Here is a 12,377-nt window from a genome sequence, read left to right on the forward strand (position 1 = left end):
TCCTCACCAGCCCTCTTACAGGCCATGCAGGCTGGGCCCCAAGTGCCTTAATATGGTGGAGAATGAAAAGATACAAATATCTCAACTTATACAAATACAATGATACAATTAGGATAGACAGAAGTTAAAAACCAGTAAGTAAAAACGAGATTGTTTTATTTTAACTGGCCAATGTAATGCAACTGCTATTGGCTTGGACAAGAGGATAACTTCTCCTTGAAAGATGGACGTTAAGGGCTTCCCTGGTGGCGCAGTGGTTGAGAATCTGCCTGCGCATGCAGGGGACACGGGTTCGAGCCCTGGTCTGGGAAGATCCCACATGCCACGGAGCAACTAGGCCCATGAGCCACAACTACTGAGCCTGCGCGTCTGGAGCCTGTGCTCCGCAACAAGAGAGGCCGCGATAGTGAGAGGCCCGCGCACCGCGATGAAGAGTGGCCCCCGCTTGCCACAACTAGAGAAAGCCCTCGCACAGTAACGAAGACCCAACACAGCCAAAAATAAATAAATAAATAAATAAATTATTTTTAAAAAGATGGACGTTAAGCCAAATTGGACTCCTGGCTTCTTGTCTCAGCCCTGTTTCCACCAAGTGGTGGGACCTCAGACAAACCAATTCGCCTCTTTGCTCCTCAGTTTCCTTGCCTTTCAAAACGGACTCTACCTTTGCTCCACTCCAAGAGCTTTCTGGGGCCCAGGAGCACAAGCATCCCTTGGGAGTGCGTCAGAAACGCGGAATCTCAGGCCCCAGCCTGGAACTACTGATCCCACATCTGCATTTTCACAGCACGGGAAAGTCTGAACAGCACTTAGACTGCCAGGCCCCTCAGCCTCAGGCTCCCACAGCCCCCTGCGTATGGCAGCAGAGTCCCACCTTCTCACACTGGTACTAACTCAGGGGACAGTGGCCACCACTGAGATGACCTGTTAAAGAAATGCTCTCAAAAGAGAGACTCCTACCACTGAACAGACATCCTTTAGAAAGAACTCCGAATGCAACCAGTCTTCTCCCCCAGGGAAAGAGTCAAGCTAAAGTAAGCCGACAAACAAAAGATTTTACAGCAGTTGTTCTCATGAAGCTACATGCATCAGAATCATCCAGAGTGGGACGGGGTTCAGATTCCAGCATCCCCCTAGGCCGGTGCATTGTCTTTAATGCTCCCCTGGGGGTTGTAATGTGCAGCCAGAGTTGGGAAATACTGCCCCTGCCCACCGGTTCTCAAAGGTTCTGTGCTGTCGCCACAGAAGCGGCGTCAATATTACCTGAAAATTTGTTAAAGCTGCAAATGGCGGGACCTACCCAGAACCTGAAACTCTGGTGGGGCCACAATGTGCATCTCAACAAACCCACCAGGCACTTTCTAGGTGATGCTTGCTCAAATCTGTGAAACATAGACCTAGTCCTGATGAATGAGGATCTCCAAGGGGTTAAAACCCAGGATTCTGTATTTTTGAGCGGCTCCCAGGTGGTTCTTTTGTACAGACCCCAGAGAGCTGGTTAGTCGCCATTGCCTTAGGAACCCCCAGACCCTGCTGAGCTTATATTCTGAGCAGACAGTAGTCAGCATGAGGCTGTGTAGTACAGGCTCTCTCCAGCCCAGTTTTGAATCCTAATTCCTTGACCATGTGCAAAATATCTTGCGTATTTGAGTCTCCATTTCCTGATTCACAAAATGGGGATAATGGCGGTAAGAGTAGCTACACCATTTGGGTTTCCTCCTGCGTTGTTATGAAGAATCAATAAAGAATTCACATACAGCACTTAACACCAGACCCAATGAGTTGGGAGAATTCAATGAGAAGCTGCTACTACTATCAGCTGTTGTTATTGCCTCTGACCCCTAAGACCAAGCCACTCTTTCATAAACAAAGAAATCCCTCTTCTTGAGCCTTACAAAAGTATCTGGCTCTCCTCCCATAACCAGGGAGAAGGAAAGGCCTCAGAAGCTCATCAGAACCTAAAGGCAGTCTAGTTTCTCACTCAAAATGAGAAAAAGTTATCCCCCTCAAGTACTTGGCCAGCCCTTAATTTTTACTCAGCAAGCAAAAATGACTGAGCAGCCGATAAGTGATCAATTGACTGATTTCAGAAGCCTCTGGGGCAACAATTCCAAAACCTCAGTAGGCAAAAATCAGAACCCTGATTAAAAATGCAAACTCCCGGACTGTATCCAAAACCTACTCAGTCAGACCAAGGGGGGTGGGGTGCTTATAAATCAGCATCCAAAACATCACCAAAACTGAAGCTCCCTCGATACGTTTTGCTCACTGATGAACTCCCCAGGGGCCTGGCACACACTAGACACACAATAAATATTTCTGAATGAATGAACAAGCATTCTGAGGTATGGACTTAAATTAGACAATTAGGCTAAAACGCACCACTATAGCAAGTGAGTGAACCTTTTGAATACGTTAACTGGCACCCAGAGGCTTTGTCAAACTACTCTAGTGAAATGACATCTGTGTCTGTCTGTCTCTCTCTCACATACATACACACACACACACACACACACACACACACACTGCATTCTTTGTGGAAAGTGGACATGAAATCTCACAGCCAGTCTGGTGATGGGACTAAAGAACTGTATGAAGAACTGGCTTCTGGGAGTTCTCCCCGTTAGCCCAGATCTGCTCCTCAATGGAGACAGCAAATCCTCACAAAACCTGAAAGGCCAGGGAACTTGTGGAGCAAGGGAGGGCCTAGAACACAAGAGACGACCATCCGAAACATGAACTAGGGAAAAGCCAGGCACCCTCAAACATCCTGCCCAAACCTGCTGGTACAATTCTCTGGACATTTTTATCACGAACACCAAGGATCTACTGGGGCAAAGAGATGGACCCTGAGCCATACATAGCACCTTAGGAATCTTAATGTTAAGACTCGGACAAGACTCAGGGTCAAGTTCACATTCAATAATAAAGGACCAAGAGGGGACAGGACACTCTCCAAATTGTATCCTTCTCTTGCTGGCTCCACAAAGCACCCAGACCCTGGAGGAAGGTCCTCAGGCCGTACTAAATCATGGCGGATGAGTTCTAAGACCAAGCAGAATGGTATGGGCTGGGAGAACTCAGATGGAAGCTTGCAAGCCTGAGGATGAAAGGGAAAGCAACACCCACTACAAAATCTCCACCGCTCAGCTGTGTAAACAAATAAAATGGTCCATTTCTTCTGGATCCTCTCCTAGTTGTCTTTGTGCACGCACACACAGACACACACACACAAACCACTTCACATCTGAAAAGAAAAACAACCAAGAAAGGTCTACACAGTTTGTTTTTGCTGCGTGTGGAGTTTTTTTTTCCTAAATCACATCTGACTTGGTGTTAAAACATCAACCTTTGGCCAAAATACTCTTAAAACAAAGGCTTAATTGGTTCTGAAGTAGCCTTCTGAAAACCAAGGGAAACATCTTCTGTGGATCTTGACCTTGATTCCAACCCTGCTCTTGGGGTTGGAAGGAGTGTGGGAAGAGCTCTCTTCAGGGAGGTAGCGGGGATAGTGCTTAAACGTTTATCCACAATCACCTGCAGGGCACCCCTGGGAGGCATCTGCAAAGTGGGTCCACCTCTGCGCTCAGCCTGCAGGATCTCTTCCGGGTTAATAGAGACAGTGGGAGGAGTTCCCAGAAACAGGCCCCAGTGGGAGGAGCTCCCACTGGGGCCAGAAAGCAAAGCAGTGCGTGAAGGGGCGTGCACCGGAGCTTGGGCAAACTGGCCTCTGATCCCACCCAGATCTTTTTACTGCTCTGCCTCCTGTGTGTCACTCACACACCCAACAGCCACTATGCTGGTGCATTTCAAAAGATATCATTTGAAATCCAGTGTTCAAGTCTCTCTCAAAAGGGCAATGCAAGCTAAACACACATATCACTCTCCGAGTCGACTCCTGAGTATGAACAACAGAATCCAACACATATATTCCTCCAAAAGATGTGGGTGAGAATGTTACTAGGGCCTTATACTCATAGTATCAGGAAACTGGAAGCAATCCAAATATCCAAAAGCACAGAAAGGACACCTGCATTGTGGCATAGTACATGGCAGTAAAAAGGAGCAAACTATGCTGCAGGCAATAACAGGGATGAAACACACACATAATGCTGAGTAGGACCAGACATGAGACAGTATATTCTACACAATCCCATTGCTAAGAAGCTAAAAAACAGGCAAGACTAATCCATGGTGATAGATGAAACTAATCCAGGGTGAGAATTTTTGTCAGCAGTCGGGGGAAGCTTTGAATACGTGAGACCCCAGGGGAATTGGTAATACTCCTTTTCGGGGCCCAGCAAACTACAGCCTATGAGCCAAATTCAGCCACTATCTGTTTTTATGAATAAAGTTTTATTGGGACCCAGCTACACCTATACCTATTCCCTTAGGTATTATTTTTGGCTGCTTTCACACACAATGGCAGAATTGAGAGGCTGCCACAGAGATAGTTTGGCCTACAAAGCCTAAAATACTTATTATCTGGCCCTGTACAGAAAAAGCATTCCAACCCCATTCTATATATTGATTTGGGTGATGGTTTCATGGATGTTCACAAAAGTAAAAGTTCACCCATCTCTCCACTGAAGATCTGTGCACTGTGCTGTACTTATATCTCAATAAAACTCTCTACAAGTCAATAGAGTTAAATATCTATGTCTTTAAAAAAAAAAAAAGGCGTTTTAATTTTTATTCCAATTATACTGTGTTAACCATTTAGGGAAAATATGGCTTTCGTGTTGCTCTTGTCTTTTCAAAACTGAGAGGAGTTAGGAGATTGTCAAAAGTGAGGAAGATCCCAACACATCAATTGATACTGTGTCCAAACCTTTTAGAAGGACATGCCAGACACATCTAGAGAATCACTCACAAGCCATTCATATAAACGTTGCACTTGGCCAAGTCCTGAGATTACAGGAGGCATGGGAAGGGAAAGGAGGAGGAATCTCATGGGATGCACGGTGTCATACTACTCCAGGTTATTTCAGGATATAGCTTAGGAAAGCAACCAGCTCAGCTTGGATTGAAATACCGTACCTATTAAGGTTAAACCGTTTTAAATTTCCAGGGCAGAAAATTCTGCCCTGACAATCACGTTGCATCTAAGCCTTAAACTGGAGAATGCGGCAGAGGGCAAACATCCGCTCTACTCTGCACCAAAGCAGGGCCACCCTCTCCTCTCACCCTCACGTCGCTACTGAGCTGCCATGTGCCTTGGGAACAATTTTATCGTGTCTGAGGTTTCCTCTTTTTTTCCCCTTTGCTGCTTTCGTTTCGTTTTGTTTCGCCATTTATCCTTTGATGGTCAAACTAAAATTACAGCTAGGTGCCATGTGGCTTGACCTCATCCTGGTCTAGCAGAGATTGGGGGAGAATGAATCCTCAAAGCATGGTGGTGCTGGGTCTCTAATAAAATATCTCTGTTTGCCCACATGGGCATCATGCCTTAGCAAACAGAGGCAGAGGAGAACAATACTACCTGTTCATGGACGAGTAGTAATGCTTTCAGTCCTCCAGACAATGAGCTCTGTAACTTACTCCATCTCCCTCCTGAGAAAGCGCTTCACACGGCCCGCACTGTGCCACGTGGTTTGGAGAAAGACGAACTGCTCGGCCTAACAAGGGACACTTCAGCAACGGGTGTAAAGACACAAAACAGCTACTCTGGGCTCAGCTGGTCTCCCAGTGACATGGCCCCAGCCAGCCTTTCCACTCCAAGATAGGGATCGTGACGCTATTCAACCTTGACAATTCCCATACCCCAGGCAACAGGATTTTCCAGCCCTCCACAAGATGCAGCAGGCCTCAGGACACTGTTCATCATCCATTCATCAAGAGTTAGGGTTTGGGCTTGTTCTCCAACCAAGCCCTGAGTCTATACCCTTTTCTGGGAGCAACATTCACTGTGCTGTTGATCCAAAGGAAGAAGGGTCCCCCAGGGAGAGTGCCAGCAAGAACACCAGCCTTGGGGACTTCCCTGGCGGTCCAGTGGTTAAGACTCCATGCTTCCAATGCGGGGGGTGGGGCACGGGTTCGATCCCTGGTTGAGGAACTAAGATCCCACATGCTGTGCAGCGCGTCCAAAAAATAAAACAAAAACAAAAACAAAAAAAACACACCAGCCTTGGAAATAATCTGGGGGTGGAGGAGCATTATCGAGAGTCATACTTTCCCCTAAAATACACACACGGACCAGCAGCACGACTGCAGAAGGAATCAAAATATTTTTAAAATAAGTTACTGTCACCTTGAAATGAGTACAAAATACTAGGGGCTCCACCGAGTAACAACGTCTGCTGAGTCCCGCTTTTCACTGGTGGAATAATTCACAATGTACCTGGGGCAAAGGGCTACTGGAAAGTCTTCTCCAGACAGAGGCAGATTTGAAACAGCACAGCTACAAAGATGCGATATGGCTGTGGACCACATACACACACACAAGTTATCTGCAAGGGCTAACCACAAGAAAGGGAGCAAGGGAAGAATGGGAATGATATAACCAAGCGACACCAGCTTCCAAGGAGAGAAGACCCCAGAGCCAGACTTGAATGCCCCAACAGCGGGTTTCAAAACCTCCCCTTGAAGGGTTAACCCAGAAGCAGAGGACTCAAGAACTTTCGGCACCATTAGTTACACCATGAGGTCCATCCATCCTGGCCAGGCCAGGCAGACAGACGAAAATCGTATTAAGTCTGCTCTCCTCCACTACTGCACTCTGTTGGCATCAGTTCAGCTCTGAGTCTGTATTAGTCCGTGATTTGTTTAGCCTTTGGATTTAAGAGAATGGAAGTACTACATGAGCAGGAAACAGGACACTCATCAGAAGCTGGGATCCGTCGCCTTTCCCTCCCAGCACTTCCAGTGTCATGTATCAACAAGTCCGAGAGAAATCAACATTTCAGAACAATCAGGTCAAAAGTGATATTCTTAGCACCACTTAACATGATTTTGATCCACCGGAAACAACTCTCTGGCTGTCACACGGCCTCCTCTCCCATCTCACCCCCCTTAATTCTTCCCATTCACATTCTGTCACCTCATGTGACTCCCAATTTAAGACCCCTCCTGAAGCAAAAAAACAGTAGCCAAGCTAGGGGGTCTGCGTGCCCATCATGCCTGATCAAGATGCTCTTAACAAAAAAACACAGGCTTCTCCTTCTTTCCCTATCTTTAAATCATTTTAGCAGCATTTCTTCTGCTCTTGTTTCTTCTTTGCTTCCCACCTCCCCCGAAGAGTCAACCACCACCACACCGCCATCATCGTCACCATCATCATCACCTAGGTCAGGGGGAGGGGTGGAGAATAAGAGACACAAGAGACCTACACATTGACAAATCAAGCTTCGGGATCTCTTGCATGTCCTACCTGAATTGCAATCTGGTGTTCAATCGTTTTGTACGCAGAGTAATGTGTGCTCCCGGACTGAAAATGGAGCTGTAGAAAGAAACCAAATCAAAGCGTTCTGCTTATGTCACAAACTACAAGAAAACATCTTAAGCAGTTTATGAATAGCAGACAAACCTTCCTAGATTGAACTGCAGCCTTGGCATTCAATCAAGACCTCTGTATTTTTATTTGTTGCTATAAATAAGATGCTCATAATAATCTAAAGTTTAAAAAAAAAAAAAAGCACCTATTCAATAAGCAAAAGGGGGATGGAGGGGGCCAGGAGCGAGGATCAATGACATGAAAAGGAAAGACGGACGCCCATTAAGACATAAAGGAAGCCAGTGTGCTGAGCAAGATGCTGCAGAAAAATTAACTGTGTGTTGCAAACATCATCAGAATTGCGACACGTAGGCAAGAGGGAGACTGGGAGAGAAAGGATTTGAGAAGCCACGAGACTGCAAAGGTACAAGCCCCCCAGAGTTCTGAGAACTAGGCTCTCACCCTCAAACACAATTCTATTTTGGGGAAAACAAATGGGGCAGGCAGAATTCAGGGGCCACTCGATGCCTTATACATTCTTTCGCAATGACTAAGCTATCAGTCCCAGGGCGGCTCAGGACAGCTCTGAAGCCCGCATGCACTCTAGGAATCCACACTTCCCCAAAGAAGGTGCCAAAGAGCCACTGAGTTTTCTAAAGACCACCTATTTGGGGGCCCCTGGGTGAAGGTACATCCCTGGTTCACCCAGACTCTCCACAGCAGAAGGCTAAAGTCTCTCCTGGGCCTTTCCCTCTGGAGCCCTATAGATCTACCATCAAAGAAATGGGTAGCCCCAAATAAAAAGGAATACCAAGAGGCCTCTCCAAATTCTTCTTTTCCCAAATAGTACTTATTAATCTTGGGCCCCTACCAGTTGGGAAAACAAACACCATCTGCTGACTTATTTTATAAACAATACAACAAACACTAAAAGGTCTCAACAATATCTGAAAATGCATTTTAATTGGCCATAAACGAACAAATGATGAAGAATCACACGGTCCTATGAAATCACTGCCCATCTCCCTCGCAGCAATAGGCAAATCAGTTACATTTCCAAACACAGATCTGTATGACTATAGCAAACTATTGCCATTACTACCACTGTACCATTACTATTACCAGAACCTTCCTGTATAGCCGTTCTTTAGACCCTATTATTTTGTATCTTGCTCCCTGCAAGAAAAATTATTCAGTTTATACAGGTTTTTATTTGGGGGGAAAAAAAAAAAGAAATTCACATAAGAACTTCTGAACCAACTCAAACTAAACGCAACCCAGTAGTAATGAAATTTTTTAAATAGCCTAAATGCATACTGCTCATGGGATAAGGCTGTACCCAGTTGGGGATATAGTGGGTTCTGAGATCACTGTATCCGCTCCAAGTGAACAAACAAAAACACACTGCCTGTATATATATTAGGAGTCTGCTTGCTCCCAAACATAATAGTAATCAAAGTTAAAAGGGGGCACAATAAAGGTGGGCCAAAAATATATATATTCCTTTACCTGTCAAAGCAGAGTAATGAATCACACTCCCTAAAACAACAAAAGATAAAGGCTGAGCCACTGAGATAAGCCCCCCTACGCACGCAGCACTCCCCCCCTGCACACACACACTCAGGAACAGTTCATCCAAAGTGAGTCACTGAAAAAGACAGATGAATTTGCCCCCTTGGCCCCCCTGTCCTTTTTGTGAAAACTGCCAGTCAGTAAGCGGAGATCGCACTAATTACTGTGACAATTCTGCATTGTGTTAAAACAACTTTTGTGCGAGGGATAGGTTCCTCTGCGAGTTTGGAATTCTTGGCTGAGAGCAGCTCTTGTCGGAGCGGCGGACTCCCCTGCTCAGCAGAGAAGGCAACACTAAAACCTCGTCCCCCCTTTCAGCCGGTGTTATGCTGCGATTTTCCAACTGCCTGATTCAGAGCTTAATGGAAACTTGTCCAAGCTTTTCTTCCCACAAACCTTGCGGAGCCCTAAGGCAATCTTGCACTCAGGGTAACCACAGAAATCTCCTATCATCAATTAAAATCGAATGGACACCTGATAACTAAGTATACGTCGTGGAAACAAAATTTCATATAATCACAGCCTTCTGAATAAATTAATGAAACTGTGGCTAATCCAAATTCAATTTCCATTTGTCCGGTTCCACACTTAATCCTCACGTTCATCACCACCCAGACAACAACACAACCCCAGAGAGAATGCTACAATTAAGACAGTAAAAATGCAGCTGCAAGGTCCTTAAGAATCTGGTAGGACAAAGTTAATTTCACCTTCACACACACCAATCTAACATCCCCAAGTAACGCAACTCCCCTCCTCAGGTATCCAGGCACACAGAATAACCGCCACCAGCTCATAAATCCACACGGTACAAGCTCCAATCAGCTCTTCACTCCCAGCCAGTACCCACTGTGTTGGAGAGATTTTGAGCTTAAACTTCCCCCAGCAACAGCGACGAAGACTTACAATTTTCCCGTTTCTCCTTTAGGTTCCCACCCCCTCTTTTCCCAAATACTCTTTTCTAAAACACACCCTTTAAATACTGCTTTTTCCATCTCTGTAAAACACAGAGATGCCTTGTTCATTATAGTCTAGCTTTTTAAGACAATGATAAAATACAAGGACCCAGTAAAAACTTGGCATTCTAAACTGGAACAATTTATTTATATCTCCGTAAAAAGCTAGAAGAAAGAGCAAGAGAGGGTTGGCCCTTTGTGCTTTTGTTTGTTTGTTTGTTTGTTTGCTTTTGGAAGATGAGGGGCGCTTGAGAGATCTTAGGTGGCGATCTAAGGCTCATCTGAGTTAAGAACCAGGTTCCCCCAGGCCTGGACTCTTGGGACCACCCCTGGTCTTGGCCACCTGCAGCACTGCGCGTCATTTCCGCATCCAGCAACTGTGGCTCTTGTGCCCTGGGCCCGCAACACACCCTCAACGTGGTTCCCCCCTGCCCCGCCCCTCCCCAGGCATCCTGAAGCAGCACCAAAACAGAACTCCAAGGTACTTTTCATGTCATGCCTTCCTGTGAAACTCTCAACAAAACAAACCTTCCCTTCCTGTGTGCTTGTTTACAGTGGCCAAGCCCACCCAACCACCCATTCGAACACCTCCCGGTGACCCAGCCCCCTCTGGTCCAGAGGAAGAGCCATGGAGATGCGGTGGTGCTCAGCACAGCCTTGCCTACATTTTCCAGCAATTCAAAAACCAACATTTTACGATCAACCACCTCCCTTATCAAGAAATCCTATCTTGATTTCTCTCATTTCGTTTCTAATCACTACTACTGGCCCTAAATTTGATGTTTCAGATACAAGACATCAGAGATACCCAGAGATGGGAGAAAAGGGAAACAGCTTTTTCAATCACAGAGATCTCATCCTCAAAGGCGACTAAAAAACTTGGAACACTACATTGGGTTTTAAACTTCCAGTAGGATGAAGATTAATTTTGTATGCCTATTCATTCCACTAAATTGGGAAGAGCGGGGAGCATTTGCTTTATTTCCAGTTTTATGAATCACCAAGCTTCCTATTTAAAAAAAAAAAAAAAAAAAAAGAACAAGAAGAAGAAGAAATTCAGATTCATTTCCTAAACGGTTTTGGTTTGGGGGATTTTTTGGTCCACCTTCCTCTCCCCTGTAGCTACCACCGTGAGGCACTTGAAGTTTAATTTCCATGTCATTAGCATAAAAGGCAGAATAGAGGCTTAAGTATATCTAAGACTTTTTCTTAAGTCACCAGTCATTTTGCAGGACAGAGACAGCACCCCCAGCCCTATGCTGGGAGCCTCTTACATTTAGTGGGAAATAAACTTCTGACCAGGCCTTTGGGTGCCTGCCCGCCCCCTTAAAAGATGCCATGGGGACTTCTAACTTCCACAGGGAAGGCAAAGCCAGCACTGACTGCTAGGTATGGAGGCTTAAACATTCCTGCAAAGATCCAGACACGGAACATCTGTACCCTCCTACAACAACAACTTAACAAAGGCAACCCCTTTTCACTTCCTGGCATTCTCCTTCAGAAATTCTGCTGCAACAAAACACATGCCTTTAGACACAGGAACAATCTCTCCTACTGTCTCAACGTTCCATCAAATGTCTATTTACCCTCATTAATTTTTTCTTTTCTTTTCCTCAACCTGAAACCATCAGCTATGAGTCAGAGAATGATCATTAACTTTTACAGCTTTCATACACATCCACCTACTCACATTTGGGGAAAGAAGTATTGACTTGCAACACTGCCTGAGACCAAAATCCTCTAAGAAGAAAAAAAAGCGGGGGGGGGGGGGGGGAAATCACTTCAATAAAGTTATATCTATAGGTCTATGGGGGGATGCTACATTCATTGTTTTTCCACTTTGTGCTGCAGTCTCTTGCAAAAAAGAAAAAAAGAAAGAAAGAAATAAGTGGAAGTTGAACTTGGTTATGGTGATGGGCATTTTTGGATTGGTTTTTTTGAGGGAAAATTAGATGATTTTCTTTAAACATCAAAACATAATTACATTTCTTAAACTGTTTGGGGAAGGGGAGAATAAAGTGAAGTAAGTTTCCCGCTCTTGTCCAAAACACATTTCCAGCATATAAAAACACGTGGCCTAAAGTGCTAAAGAGACATGTTCCTAACACAGCATTTTTCATTAAAAGTTGCTACACTAACACTTGATGTTAAATGATGCCCCATCATTACTCCACTTAGCAGTCACAGCGCTGCAACTCATAACGAATTAATTTGCATTAATGTGGGTTTCATGTGTCCTTCCCTGGGTATGCCATTGTGATTCAGGCTTAATAAAACTGACACGACAATAACATAGTGCCTTTTATTTCACTTTCCCAAACCAACCAACCCACCCAAAGACCCACACAAATCCTCTCGATTTTTTAAGCATTTTGCTAATATATTTAGTACATCATAATTGGTCCAGCACGCAAGAA

At 45.1% G+C, this 12,377-nt stretch overlaps 1 protein-coding gene across 31 annotated transcripts in view; it reads right to left on the reverse strand.

The window, feature by feature from the left end:
* Positions 1 to 12,377, reverse strand: part of TCF7L2 (transcription factor 7 like 2) — a 194,873-nt gene that overhangs the window by 174,562 nt on the left and 7,934 nt on the right. For 18 of the 31 annotated variants that reach the window (XM_061193329.1, XM_061193255.1, XM_061193094.1 and 15 more), the window contains exon 4: positions 7,370 to 7,438. The exons of the other annotated variants lie outside the window; for them this stretch is intronic. In XM_061193329.1, coding sequence (XP_061049312.1) covers positions 7,370 to 7,438 — 69 coding nt within the window. The remainder of the gene's footprint in view (positions 1 to 7,369; positions 7,439 to 12,377) is intronic. 31 annotated transcript variants of the gene reach the window in all.

This window comes from Eubalaena glacialis, chromosome 1 (genome assembly GCF_028564815.1).
Source record: "Eubalaena glacialis isolate mEubGla1 chromosome 1, mEubGla1.1.hap2.+ XY, whole genome shotgun sequence".
NCBI classification, from domain to species: domain Eukaryota; kingdom Metazoa; phylum Chordata; class Mammalia; order Artiodactyla; family Balaenidae; genus Eubalaena; species Eubalaena glacialis.